A 15,000-nucleotide genomic window follows, 5' to 3' on the forward strand; every position below is an offset into this window, starting at 1 on the left:
ATTATTATTATTATTATTATTATTATTATTATTATTATTATTATTGTTATTATTATTATTATTATTATTATAGATATATATAATTTTACTTTTATTATTATTATTATTGGTTATTATAGTCATGATCAGCAAAGTATTTTTGTTATTGTAGTATCAAAATCAACAAATTAAATGAGATTTCTTCTAGTGCTACTGAGATACATATTGTTAATCACATGTCTGGTCCCTTGAGGTCTGGTGTAAAGGGTTATAGTAGTCAGGAATGAAGCCAATTAGAATTAACCAAGTAAAAGTTTGTGCAACCTTAGCAGTATCATGACAAATACAAATCATCATCATCATCAATGGTGCTGATGCCAAAGGGGAATGCTTAGTCATGTCCACCCTTTGTTTGCAACCTTCTGGCGATCTGTCGGGTGGTCTTCTGCCTATCCCTGCCTCCACTACTGAAGGCTGAAGGCTCCTGGAAATGGTTACCATTGCTATGGCCAGATTGTAATAAGTGTAATCATCAACACTAGGGGTAAGGATAACTGACCATCCTGCTGCAAAGATCAGATGCTCAAATCCCCTGCCTGGACAGCCTGTCTGAGAATTAACTTTGGGCAGTCACTGTGGGTGAATGCCACCTTTACCAACCTTGACCCATATAAAGGGGGCAGCAAACTGCAGGGTCCATCATCTGCCAATGGGGTTCCCTTGGCCTTTGCCCTGAAGGCCTCAAATTGGGTTTGTGGCCACTGGAATGTAGATGGGATGGGTAACCTCTATTCCCATCCTTTGTCTTGTGAGTTGCCCTCCCAACAGATTCCACAGCCTGCCTTAATTGCTGAGTGGGAGGGATTAATCCAGCATCATTATTTATAGAAAACACTGCTTGTGAGTATTATCATGGGGAGACTGACTGGCAAGGCCAGCTTTCACAGAACTGCCCATTAATTGAAGGGGGCTGGGGTTGGAACAGAACTTGGTTGGTCATAAAGAGGCCTTGCAGAAGTCTTGATGGTGGGGAGGCTATGTACTAGCAGGGGGGGCTTACACAGAGCTGCTCCCTTTTCCACACAGGGAGAGCCAGCAGCAGCACCTGTAATCTCCCATGCAAGCAGAAACACTTAATGTTAACTAAAGTACCAAACCATCACTTCACGTCACCCTGTGCATGAAACGCCCACCCATCCAAGAACCAAGGAAGATGAAAATAAGAGAGAAATCCATTCAAGTAACCCAACAGTTACTGACTACTCTTTCCCCCATCTGCCTGCTGTTGTTAGATGATGGAAGTCAGATTTGTTTCTCTGCTGGGCACCCATCCATTCCATGCTGTTGCTGCTTCTGTCTTGCTCAGTGAGTTGTGGGTCTCCTCAGAGTTAGCTGCTGTAGACTGAGAGTGGCTCCTCTCACCTCTGTTGGGCACCTGTCTTTTCTTTACTGTTGCTGCTTCCACCTTTCGTTCCTCAGTGAGTTGTGGTTCTGGTCAGAGTTAGGAGAGGTTGACTCTTCTCCACTTGTTGACACCCTCTCTCTGTCTGATCTGTGCATTCTGTTCCCTCACAGAGCACCTGTTTTAGGAGTTTGTAGAGCTCCCAGCAGTGCATTCCTCTACAGGAATTTCATGCCTGTGCTGCCCTCCTAGATCCAGCTAGTTGTGTTTCCTCTCCAAGCCAGTTATCGTGTCAAGCCCCTCCTTGTTAGATTTGTCTATGCCTTATATGGGCTGGCAAGTCCTGCAGTCTCAAGTTCCCTCCATACTTATGCATACATAGTTGTCTGCAGGTTGGAATATGTGCCTTGCATGCCTCATTGGTGAGTCACATCTATACTGTAATCTTATTAGGTATCTGATACAAGCTCTGCTGTAAAATATAATAATATTCCATGAACTGACTGGTGTATAGATCTCCCTCTGCTGAGAGTTGTTACCTTCAGGTTCTTTTATCTGATGTTACTTACTGTATGACAGTAGAGTTGAAAGGAGGATGTGATTTGTGATTGAGTGGGTGCATGGGGAATTTTTTTCTCTAGTCCTTGTCATACTTGGTTCTTTGATGAGCTATGCAACTGCTTTGGTTGCAGGAAATCATCCCAATTGGGATTTTGTAATGGGTTCATACTGGGTTGCTAAAGTCTTTGCTTCAGACCATGTGGACAGAAAAGAAACATTTTCCACATGTCATATGTCAATACCACATTGCTTTTTATTATTATTATATTACATTTTTCATCATTTAGTCACCAGATCATCATCCCACATTGCTTTTTATTATTATTTTATTAAATTTTTCATCAGTCAGTCATCAGATCATCATCATCATCATCATCATCATCATCATCATCATCATCATCATCATCATCATCATCATCATCATCATCATCATCATCATCATCATCATCATCATCATCATCATCATCATCATCATCATCATCATCATCATCATCATCATCATCATCATCATCATCATCATCATCATCAGTCAATCATCAGTGGGCATGACATGTACATACATGCCATCCTTGGTGGCACTGGGTTAATGTTTGTCATCATCAGTATCATAAAGGTTATCATGGTTTTGAGTATGGCAGTTCTATTTGTTGTTGGTTATTTTTTGTAATGTTTTTGTGTTATTACCATTATTGCTACTGGTGTTATGATTGATGTTAACACTGAAAACATGGTTACTGTAACCATTATTTTCAATCTTATTGGTTCTTTATTTGCTTTTGCCACTGCTGCTACTACCATTTTTGATGTTATTAACCCCCTCCTTGAATATTTCAAGTTTTCTTAGTGTTAGTTGTATGTGGCATAGTAGTTGGAGACTAACACCATAGCTGATCCTCTTCCATTCCTTCTGACAGATGGCAACAGCTGGGAACAGCAGCAGTGGCAATGTAGGAGCCGAGGGTGGCAATGGCACTGGAGGGTCGTCTAGTGAAGACTCCAACGACAGTGAAGATGACGATTCTGAAGGACACCGGGGTATCCAGTGTGCTACACACTAGTTCTCTTGGCATTCGTGGGACACAAACCGAAGACAGTTTTCAAGGTGACCTCCCTTCCCTTCCTCCCCCTTAAATTGAGACGTGTGCTTGCATGAGTAAACGTGTGGGTGTATGCATGTGTGTGTGTGTGTGCAATTCTCTGGAGTTTGTAAAAGGAAGAAGAGAGAAAATGAGAATTTGACCAAGAAAGCATTACTGTATTTTTTTCTAGAGAAAGTCACTATTGGTGAATTATTCCCAATAGAGTGGGAGTTGCTCCTAGTTTACAAGAGCACCTGGCCAGATAAGTAGGTTGTAAGATCTTCCCCTTTTTCTCCACACTGAGATAGTTTCTTGGGCAAGTTTGTTGATGCATTGTCAGAGCCTTGGTAATTAGTCCAGAAAAAAAGGTGACGGTACTTAATGAAGAGTTTCTACTCAGATCGTCAGTAACATGTATTATGATGATAGACAGGCTATGCAAGTATTTAGTTCACTGTATTTAACAGGGTTAAAAATTGAGCCTGGCTGTTGCATTAATACTTGGAGCTCAAATTGAAAATACAACACAAATAGCTATTATGTAAGGTTAAAGTTGTAGCCCAGTATTTCTTTGTTCCCTGCTCTCATTATTTACCATCGTATATCCATAATCAGGATATATTTGTCAGGATTGTTGGAATTTTTAGCAGAGGTTTAAATGCCAAATAGTGTAAGGAAATTTACATATACTGATTTTTTTCTCTAGGCCGCAGTCAGTGGGAGAAGCAAGGAAAAGTATTATGAAAGACTGAAACATAATGTTGATAGGAACTAAATATAGACATCATATTGATTACATAAAATTAGGATTCCACCATATGTTCCATATCAAACCTTTATATATATATATATCTTTAACTAGACAATTTCCTTTAATATCACAACAGATATATTTTCTTAGAGAGCTTGGTGACCTGAAAGATACCAGTTATGCCTGTGAAAATTGTCATTCAGTGTTCTTGGCAAGTGGTTATGCCAAAATATAAACAAATCTATAGCTATTTTCCATTTGATTGAAACAGTGAGTGATATACCTGTTAAAGAGGGAAATATTTTGGTAAATTTTGTTTGATAGGTATTCTTTTGTAACAGGTTTGTTTTCCTTTCTCACTGTGTTATTTATTTCAAGTTAAAAACTTAGTAAATAAGATATCCTTAATGCTGTCAGAATCTTGTTGAATACTATACATAAGTTATGCCTGTTATTTTGTTAAGGCACAGCCACCTGGGTTTCATACTTTGCAGACTTTTGGAAACCTAAAAGGCAGCTTGATTATTAACCAGTTGTGCATAAATATATGAAAGATCACAAACATTTGCTTGAATTTCTTGTACTGCAAGATAGGCTTCATTGTTAAGTCTGAACCTTAGATATGAGAGGTCTAATTTCTCTTTTTTTTTGGTGGACAACTGGACATGTCACCTAAAAAAATATTGGTTATGTTCCTAAAATATTTGATTTTTTGGAGACAACATTGTATCACTTTTCATATTCCTCTTCTTTCTTTCGTTCTCTCCATTCTGTTGAAGTGTATTTGAAGAGCCAGGCCCATAGACCTCTTCATACCATAAAGTCCAGAGAAGTTTGTGTTTCTTTCCAAAAGATAATCTGTGTGCTTAGGAATAGAAATCACAGATTAATACTGACTGTGATATTCCTTTCTTTATTTCTTTCCTTGCATATAGGAATGTTGAAATGTTTCTGATAGAGTACAACCTTGGTCCCATTTTTGCATCATTTTCCTCCCCTACTTAATCTTTCTTGCTCTTTTAGATTATTATCAGATATTGAAATAAGCTCTTTCATATTTTGCCAGAAAGCCAAGGGATGGCATTTTTTCCTTAATATATTTATAAACACATATATAATCATATTGGGTGTCTGATACAAGGTCTGCTGAACCATATATTTAGTAAGTGTATTGATATTCCAAGAACTGAGTGCCTGCATACCCAGTGATGCTCTATTAGAAGGCATTTCTAAAGGTTTAAAGGAGACTAATTCATAGTTGGAAAATGTTGGGACAAATTCATTTTAGGCCTTGGTGAACCTCACAATTTGAAATACTAATAAGAACTTATATATATATATTTTTTTTTAATTCTATTTATTTTTTCTTTCTCTTAGTTTATATTAAGCTTACTGCATATTTATGTGTGACCTATGAAAATTACAAGCTATAGAAAATGATAACTTATAACCTGAATGGGTTTAACATTATGGGGTAGAGGTAAGTTCAGTGAAAGTTCTAGCATCATAGTTTAGGGTTCTTTGTTTTTAAACATTGTAAAAGACCACGTTTAGTCCAATGACCCCTTCACCTCAGGGTTAATATAGAAGAAATCAAAATTGTTAAATGCCACATAAAAAGAATACCCCATTTATGATTTGAAAAAAAATTGAAATATTAGTATCCATTGTTTAATAGAAGCAATTTAGAAGGAAGGGTTATAATCACTAGAATCATTTACAACTCCTAGAAAGCTTTTATACTTGAGTTAGAAGCAAATACTGATAAAGCAACATGTTGGTGTTGGGAGTGCATGCAGTATCCACTTTAGGTTTATGAAATTTATCAACAATAAATGGTTTCATGAAGCACTTTTATCAACTTGTCAATTACTAGACCTACCTGAACTTCCATATTTACCCCATTTCATGAATATTAATGAATAATGTTTTCATTTTATTATTGTTGTTGTTTTTAACATAATAATAGTGATAATAATCTTAATAACAATAACAAGAACTTTTTCCCCCTCAAAAAATTAATGAATTGGGTAAATAGGTAATATCAGGTAGGCTTAGTAATTGACTCCATGTTGACTAACCTACTGTGAAGCCATCTGGGGAAATGAGTTAGTAAAATAAAACTAAAGTTGGCACTGGATGCAACCAGGACCATATGGTTAATTATCAAAATAAAATATTTTTTTATTAATTTTATGATATATATTTCACAGTCATTGTCCACCCTTTTGTTCATAGTAAACAAGTTGCATGATTTTCAAGTCAGATTTAGTTAATATTGCACTTTAATATAATATTGTTTACAAAGAGAGTGCCAAGGGGTGGAGAACTCCAGTGTAAACTCTCTCTTTTTTTCTTTTTTTTTGTTATTTTTGAAATCAAGGTATCGAGACTGCAGAGACTTAAGTTGTTCCAGCCCAGGTAATCAAGGCATTGGTTATTTATTCATTAGTGAGTGAAGGAAGTTTCTCCTTTCCCTTTTGAAAACTTAAGAAGACCTTGTGTTCACTTCTTTTTTGGCTTTAAGTTATAATATATAAAGTTTTATCAGTGTATAAAACGATAATGTGATGTATGAAATAGTGTATGATTTACTAAGATTTGCAGTTATTATTTGAATTGTATTTCAATGATATTAGTTGGGTGATCATCTTAAAGCATTTGTATGATCAGATTATTTGGAATGGAAATCCTATTGTAAATAATCTTATTCAATTGTCTATTATTGTAACATCAAGTTTAGAAATAAAAATTGTTTACATAATTTTTCTTGATTTCACCTTAAGTTAATCTTATGGATACTGCCCTTGATACATTTTGGCAGTTACAAGGATTCATTCATTATATATTTAGGGTTCCTTGTCTCTGTCAGATGTGTACTTTCTTTGAAGTATAAAGAAGTTAGGTCTAGTCTGAATGTCACTTCAGCTGTAGGACATCTATAAATTGAGAAAATAATGGGAAAGAGCAGTAATTATTAATTTTTCTGTGAAACCTGTCACTCCATCTTGGAAGCATTTCTCCAAATCTTTAACCCTGAATAAAAACTGGGGATGGAAGTAAAACAAACAGGGATGATCAAATGAATAAAAGGTGAATGAAATATATTATTTCCAGTAGGAGCTGGATTTTTTCAATTTTTAGTAGGAGCAATATAGGTTGAGGACAACCATTTATAACTTGCCAGTCTTTACTCTCCTAGGATGGTGGTGCATTCTTCCATTTTGCACAAAAATGGATTAGAACTGCTTTATTCTTTTCACCGTCTTCACAAAGATTATCTGTAAAACATTTCTATCATACTCCAGTGTTAATATACAAGTACTAGTATGGATTCCGGTTAGATAAGCCTTCTAGTGGAGTCTTGCAAAACAGTAGTTTAGTTCTACTCTCTTTTCTGTGTATTACCAGTGAATACTGGTTAGTAGATAGGGTCATTGTTAGGGAAAGTATTTAGATTTCTATGAAAAATTCTGTACTGTATTCTTCCATCTTTCCCATCACAAAAAATATTCTATAAACTTTCCAAATTTAATTGTGTTGTTGAAGCAATGGAAGTTCAAGTTAATAGATTCCTGATATTTGAGCACTTGTTAATTAATAAATCTACAGAGTAAATAATCAGAAGACAAGACATATAATAAAACACAACAAAAAATATTTCCATGTATTTTATTCATTGTATACAATATACAATAATGATCCAAGATCAGTTATATTTGATACAGGTCAAAAAATTTACCAGATTTCTCATTAAAATGATATTAGTCCCATTATCAATGAAGAGCTATATGAAGGTGGGCTTCTGGATATTTTATGCAAGCACTAGGCAGCATGTGCAGAGCTCTGAAGAATAACTGGAACTCTCAAGTCAATTATTTTCATTTACAATGAATGGGATGAATCCATACATGATACTGACTAAATAATAAATATAACAATGTTATTGAAGTATCTGAATGAAAATGGTGTTATACGCACCAAAATTTTAAATTGGACTATATAATACACGAGTCATATTAAACTTCCCCCAGCTACCATTCCATGAAATTATATTGTGTAAGTGTCTAGAAATGGCTTTTGTACAGACTAATGCGGGATTTGTGAAAAATTATTCATTTTTTAGATTGGTAATATCCATACAGGCAGCATGAATTACAAATATGTTTATATACAACCTATACAAATAAAAATAAATTTTACATTCCAGTGCATGAAGCATTAAGTTGATTATAAAATGAGCTTTATAACTTAATGACATTTCCTTTGATTGTAAGCAATAGTATTAATAAAGGAACTATACAATAATCCTTAAACAAAGATATAAAATACTCTTGTAAGCTAGGCCCAAGAGATAAAAAGAAAAGTACCTTAAAACATGAAAATAAAGGATAGACTGTTATAAAAGCATTAAATCTGATGTATATTATACATATATAGCACTGCCATGGCCTATACTAAAAGACGACTGGTGATAAAGATTTGCGGCTGCACAAGGTAATGCATTAAAAACGGAAAAGAATTTAAAAAAAACATTGGAATGTTGATACTCTCATTGGTGGTGGAAATCACTTGAAGGGAGGTTGGAATCATCATAAATGGCCCAAAACAAGACTGCAATTCTATTCCATTCTTCAAAATGGCAAGTTTCTGGAAGCAAATAATTAAAAACACTTCCTACCAAGGTAAAAATTCTAGAATAAAAACATTCCATCATAATGGCTATATAAGGTATTTTGTTCATAATAATTTTTCTTCCTAGAAATTGGAAAAAAGCATCTAGAACTGGCACAGGTATCTGGACGATCTTAGTTATAACATTCTTTTTATTACTTAATATTTGGTGAAAAAGAGCAAAACAAAAAAGACAAAATCCCACCTAAAGCTGCTTGTTTCATGGACCACAAACTTTACACAGCAACAATAATTTTGCTGTTGATATTGCACATACTTTACCCAGTCCTATTTTTAATACCTTAGCACTGTTATCTATTTTCATGGTTCTCTGTCAAAGGTTAGCTTAAAAGAGATAACAGATGGCTCTCAAATGTTCAGATGAAAAAAGAATGACATTCATCCTTTGAAAAATGTCTCTCTTGTTGTTTGAACCTATAATTTCATCAGCTACAAGATGCCATGCATTCTTTCAGTGGCTTTCTCAAACTCTTTTTTTTTTTTTTTTTATGTTGTAGTAATATTGAAAGTGAGGTTAATTTTAAAACCCTGAATCATAAAATTTAGTAATATCTTGCAGTATAATTTGGCAAGTTAAAAATATTTCTCGAAGTGCAGACATGCATATGAGCTAAATATATATCACGTGTGTAATTAACTTTACTATTATCAATTCAAAATTTATCATTCTACCAGTCTAATCATTTTTCAATTTACATAATCAATTTTCAGTGTATCTGCATATTTGATGAACCAAACTCGCTAATAAATATCCACTATCACTTCAATAGCAGCTGCAATTAATTTTAAACTGCAATCACAGAACAATCAGCTTCTAAAAGCACCTCCCTTGCACCATTTACTTCCATAACCACATCTACAATATTACATTAAGTCTTGATCTGTTCCTTATTAGACGTAAAAGTAAAAAATGGAACTACCTTCATTCCTGTCAGCATTCAAGAAATTAGATGTGGTAACAGCTGCACCAAATGTAGCATCAAGATGGACCAATTCAGTGGACATTAGAGTGCTAAGGCGCTCATTAGTGTGGATGTATAAACTTGATAGTAATGAAGTGTATTAAGGAAGACAATTTGCTAATCAATTTTGCAGAAAAAATCCCACTATGCATTCTGGTAAATGCACCATTTGGCTAGCATAATTATATTCCGTATATGGATAGGAAACTATCTAATAGTAAATATAACAATATTTGAGCTATATTGCACTTACTGTCCATATTTCATTAAACATAAGAACCTTAAGCACCCACCCCTTAACCTCTCAGTGTCAATTAGACAGTTTCAAAACATGTGCAGTAGTCCCTCACTCTTTTCACTGCAATTTAATAAAATCAGTGCTTTTACACACTACTCACGGTTGAGAACCAAGCTTAAGAAACAAATATCCATCATCAACACCTTTTAAGCTGATGAAGCACTGTGCTTTCACTGCTCTTTCTCCTCCTTCACACATCATGTCTCGAGTCGACTTGAGTTTTATATTCCTTGGGAAAATCAAGTATGATGAAAATTCACATAAAAATAATACTCTGTTATGCTAAAGAATTCTTTGAGAACAAATATAAACTTTATGCCTATCTCTCATTGGCACAGATTCTACACAACTACTTACACACATGGCCCTTTCTGAAGCTTTCTAGAACATAGCAATAATAAATAAACAGAACCACAAAGCTCCTGACCATGAGTACTGAAGATCTCTTATACTGTTTAACATTGCAAATAACTAGGGGTTCTACTGCATTGAATGTCTGCTTTATAGGGATGTTTTTTTTTTACCTATTATTGTATGCAATCAGTTCCTTTGAGAATATCATTCCCATAGTAAATGAAGTAATGTGCAGCCTTTATACAATTGGGATTCAGAGTACAAAGAAGAGGATTACAACTACAACCAACACTCCTGATAAAGCGCCTATTGCTGCCCACTGGCGACGATCTGAAAAAAAACAAAAAAACGCAAGATTAACTCGCTGACATATCTCCGTGTGCGTGTGCGTGTGCGTGTGTTTTGAGGGGAGGGGGAGGGCATTTCAAATATACTTTCCCAAAGCAAATTCAAACCTTTGAATCTATCCAGCATATATAACCCACGTCTACGTTAGTTATACTCAAATCTAGGTTATAAAAGAAGAAACATTTAATATACAAACCATTGGAGAGATGCATGACTTTAGCCATTTTACTAAGTGTGTTCTCCATCTTGCTCTGAGTGTTCTCCATCTCATGACCGAAGTCATCTAGCATCCTGAAACGTGACAATCACATCAGTACAACGAACCAACACAAAGTTACATCCAGAAACAGTTCGTCAAAGTATTAAATACAAAACCCATGATTAAGGTACCTCGAGTATAATACATTATGGGTTAAGGTTCCTCGCGTATAACACATCAACACTCACACAGCTTGTTCATCGACCTCCTGACCGATCTGGCGTGACATGTTCTTTAACGTTCCCATCGAGGAAGCTATCTGGTCCAGCTGGTCGTCCTGCTGATGCATGATCATCTGCCCAGGGAAGAAATTTCAGGGATCAGTCTCAGCATCATAGTTTGCATGCAAGTGTTCACGTACATTTATTTTAATGTACATGATTGACTGCATGCGACTCAACTGAACACCCCCTTTCTCTTCGATGTTTATTAACTTGTGAATGATTAAGATGCCTACTCTACCTACTTAATAAATCTCTGCAACACTGACATTTTGATAGACAAACACATTCAAACCACTCAGATGTAATCAAGCAAACTAATGCATCGTAAGTCTGCACCGAGAAAAAAGAAAAAGTCTCCTGACCTGTTGCTGGGCCAGAGTTCTCTCAATGAACTCGCTGTTGGGGCTGTCCGCCTCGTTGACAAGCCGGCTGTAGCGCGTGGAGCCGTGAGTGACCACCTGCGGCATCTTTAAGGGGCTGTTGTCGTCGATTGGCTGCAAATTGCAAGAGATTCATCAGTTGTTTATATAATTGCACGCCCCGCTGAGTCCCAGAGATTCAAATTATATTTCTATAGACAAAGCAAAAAAAAAAAAAAAAGAGGGAAATTGTATTCGAGACAAAATGAATCAGCAAAGAAATAGTGCAATACTTTTGACCAACTCATAACAAGTGCAGCTACTAGCAAAATAAAAGATTGGACAACATAAAATTCGAGCGCCAAATCAACCACTGCCAATACTTAAAATCAAAATGACCAAACCTTAAAACTAAAAGAAACAGAAACAAAAACAAAAAAAAAAATAATTACCACTGTTGAAGATTCCGATACCTGTCTAGCGGTGACGTCTCTGTCCTTCTTGGTCAGGTTCAGACGATCTTTCATGGACTGCGAGGAAACCAAGGAGGATTAATTAGCGTTCGTTGAAGACGCTACTGCCATACGCTACACTGCTTATTTTAATCTTATGTGTTTCATTCTCACAACAGCTCTGGTTACTGGCACTTTGGCCGTTGCTCATACACTCAGTGCTTGCATTATGCACTATATTAACTTAGGTGTTAGTCAAATGGAGAGGTAGGGATATCTAATTTTCTTATCTGCATCCGTGCACATCTATACCCACACGCACACACACATATACACATATACACATATACATACATACACGCACACACACAAGCACGCATGCGCGCGCGCGCACACACACACACACACACACACACACACACACACACACACACACACACACACACACACACACACACACACACACACACACACAAACACCAACAAGCACACACACATACCCACAAGAACACATCCACACTCTCACACACGCACTTCTCCCTCTCACACCTATAGCGTCCGGAGAAAACTGATCGGGGAGGAAAGCGCGGCGGCCGTGACCCACCTTGACCTCGTCCTTGGTGTGCTCGATGAACGTCCTCCTCGCCGTCAGCTCTCCGCCATCGATCTTGAACTTCCTCGGGTTCTTCTCGACGATCCGTGAGGACTCAGTGTTAAGGAAGACCAAGAGAAATGCGTAGAGCAGCGCCGCCGCCGCCACATACAGCGACAGCTCGATCTCCACCTCGTGTAAGAGATCCCTGACCAACTGGGGCACGTGGGGGTGTGGCGGAGGGGGGCCCGCCTCCCCCCACTCCCACAGGGGTTCGTCCATGGAGGGAGGGAGGAGGGCAGGGGAGGGGACGAGGGGGGAATCCTGCGAGGGTTCGAAGGGAGGGGGGAATGAAGGGAAGATGGTAAGGAGGGAGGGAGGGGCGGAGTAGGGAGACGTGTGACTTCCCTTGCTGGAGCAGGAGGGGCGAAGGGAGGGGGAGGGCGCCGCTGTTCCCTACATCTTTGGTAGGATCAGGGGTGAGGGAGAGGGAAAGAGGGGAGGGGGTTAAAGGGCGCCCTGTTCACATATCTGAGGCTCGGACATCAGAAGGGAAGGGGGCTGGGGGAAGGGGGGGTCTCAGGTCACACGAGGTGGGTCAAGTCAAGGGCTGGCACCACATAAACCACAAACATACAAAAACACAATTTTTTGGCAATACAAAAACCTCTTATCTTTGCACTTTTCACAATACACACTGGGGTCCAATGAGAGCTTTCTTGTGGCAAATTACACAACATAAGTGCAGTTCCAGGGTAATTAAAGGACGGAAGACACTAAGGCACCTGAGGGAGGGAACGGAGTCAGTGGCCATCACATTGGCGCGGGGAATTAGATGATGTTGTACTGTTTACCAGATACACTCTCTTTTCGGGTATATAATTGCTCACTGCTGCAAGAGAAACCAAAACATATTATACCGGCATGCGAATCATAGCACCATATTCCCCACCCGGATGACAATAAACGCAAACACATCTCATACGATTTCCACCGTAAACACCGGGGATTAACTCGAAACGCATGTAAAGATCACAAGACCCGAGGAGGGACGGCCGCTAAGCCTGGCCGATCTGCCGTCAGATGCTCAGCTCAACTTCGGTGGGCTTCCAAACCCTGGATTTTGGGGGGCGTCATCGGTATTGATATTTCCTCTCCCGACACGCACCCGTCACCCATCAATCAACTCGAAGCCTGGTCGTAATGCCAAGACGCGAATCTTCCTCCATTACGACGCGAGGCCGCGCGAACACGGGGGTTAACGAGAACGAGGGCGGGGTCGGGCAACGGAGTGGCGAATCCCCCACAGTCACGGCAAAACTACAGTCAATTTAAAGTAAAAACAAAAACTAAGAAAACAACACCGAAACGACTAAACCCACGCTCTCCCCTCCCATAATCCAAACCTGCAACAGACAAGCACGGCGGACGCGACGAGAAGCGGCGTCCTCAACACTCAACACTAGTCCTGTACGGGGCCGGGAGAACTCCTCGGACGCCTGGCAGATCCCATCTCCTTGGCCGTGTTATGCAACTCGAGCACAGCAGAGCAACAGCAGAGAGGAACAGTAGGGCACCAGTAGGGCAAGAGCAGAACCAAGAGCAGGGCAAGGGCAGGGGCAAGAGCAGGAAAAACGACAGGGCAACAACGGCACAACTGCAGCGGCGAAAGCGGACACTTCGTTGGCAGAAGTAAGAGCGAGGTTACGCGGCCTATAAACGCATCTCACGCATCCCACTTCTTGCTCTGACAACATCCATCTCACCATCTCGCATTTCCTTCGAGTGCATAATGATTAAGAAATGTCAATAAAAAAGCTTCGTGACACTGACTCTCTGGTCTCATAAGAAATATACAAGAAAAGGAAGATGAGAGATAGGGGATGGAAAAAATATAATTAACGAAGCAGAAAGAGAGAGAGAGAGAGAGAGAGAGAGAGAGAGAGAGAGAGAGAGAGAGAGAGAGAGAGAGAGAGAGAGAGAGAGAGAGAGAGAGAGAGAGTCAGAGATAGAGAGAGAGATAGAGATAAGAGGGAAAAGATGCAAAAGCAAATGCAGCCAAAAGTACCCCAAAGACGCAGTCCTCTCACGGCTGACACCTCTTCCTTGACGCTGACAGCCAGGACGTGATGGAGAGCGGGAGAGGAGCGCGGGAGGTGAGGGAAGGTGAGTGAGTATGAGGGAGGGTGAATGAGTATGAGGGAGGGTGAATGAGTATGAGGGAGGGTGAATGAGTATGACGGAGGGTGAATGAGTATGAGGGAGGCTGAATGAGTATGACGGAGGCTGTATGGGGGAGGGTGAAAGGGCGTGAGGGTAGATAAGCGAGGGTCAGGTACAGCGCATCGTGTAGAATTAAGTAGACCAGGAGGACTTGATCATCTACTGGCGGGTAGGAATTTTAAAGACCATTGGAAGTGATGCAGACACGCACACGAACACACATACTTCATACATATATGTATGTATTCCCGTATAAATGTGAGTATATCTATTTATCATAAATATATTTATCCATCTGTCTTATCTAAATGTATGTGTATATATATGTATATAAATATATATATATATATATATATATATATATATATATGTATACATATGCATGTATACATATAAATATATATACATATATATATATATATACACACACACATATATATATATACATATATATACACACAC

General features: G+C 38.5%; 2 protein-coding genes across 13 annotated transcripts in view; one reads left to right on the forward strand and one right to left on the reverse strand.

Annotated features, from left to right (window-relative positions):
- Positions 1–6,536, forward strand: part of LOC125039411 (DDB1- and CUL4-associated factor 8-like) — a 34,729-nt gene extending 28,193 nt beyond the window's left edge. For 8 of the 11 annotated variants that reach the window (XM_047633297.1, XM_047633293.1, XM_047633289.1 and 5 more), the window contains one exon: positions 2,857–6,536. In XM_047633297.1, the coding sequence (XP_047489253.1) occupies positions 2,857–3,000 (144 nt within the window). In that variant the 3' untranslated portion in view covers positions 3,001–6,536. The remainder of the gene's footprint in view (positions 1–2,856) is intronic. The other 3 variants (XR_007116119.1, XR_007116120.1, XM_047633299.1) reach the window with 2 other exon arrangements.
- Positions 6,537–7,427: 891 nt separating this feature from the next.
- Positions 7,428–13,271, reverse strand: LOC125039412 (syntaxin-6-like). 2 transcript variants are annotated; one of them, XM_047633301.1, is made up of 6 exons: positions 12,328–13,271; positions 11,745–11,801; positions 11,275–11,406; positions 10,877–10,983; positions 10,626–10,720; positions 7,428–10,411 (listed from the first exon to the last, which is right to left on the reverse strand). In XM_047633301.1, exons 1-6 carry the CDS (start codon positions 12,595–12,597, stop codon positions 10,335–10,337), a joined length of 738 nt encoding a protein of 245 aa, XP_047489257.1. In that variant the 5' UTR covers positions 12,598–13,271; the 3' UTR covers positions 7,428–10,334. The 2 variants fall into 2 exon arrangements, with proteins under 2 accessions (XP_047489257.1, XP_047489256.1); XM_047633300.1 differs by having other exon boundaries at positions 11,724–11,801; positions 12,328–13,220.
- Positions 13,272–15,000: the final 1,729 nt, after the last annotated feature.

The sequence above is a fragment of the Penaeus chinensis genome, chromosome 27, assembly GCF_019202785.1.
Source record: "Penaeus chinensis breed Huanghai No. 1 chromosome 27, ASM1920278v2, whole genome shotgun sequence".
Classification (NCBI taxonomy): domain Eukaryota; kingdom Metazoa; phylum Arthropoda; class Malacostraca; order Decapoda; family Penaeidae; genus Penaeus; species Penaeus chinensis.

Bases quoted from the DNA above. Each gene is read 5' to 3' on its own strand.
- LOC125039412 (XM_047633300.1), bottom strand. From the start codon at position 12,597: ATGGACGAACCCCTGTGGGAGTGGGGGGAGGCGGGCCCCCCTCCGCCA. The intron at 11,802-12,327 runs GTGGGTCACGGC...GTTTCCTCGCAG, and splicing joins ACACCAAGGACGAGGTCAAG to TCCATGAAAGATCGTCTGAA. The intron at 11,407-11,723 runs GTAATTATTTTT...TGCAATTTGCAG, and splicing joins TATCGGAATCTTCAACAGTG to CCAATCGACGACAACAGCCC.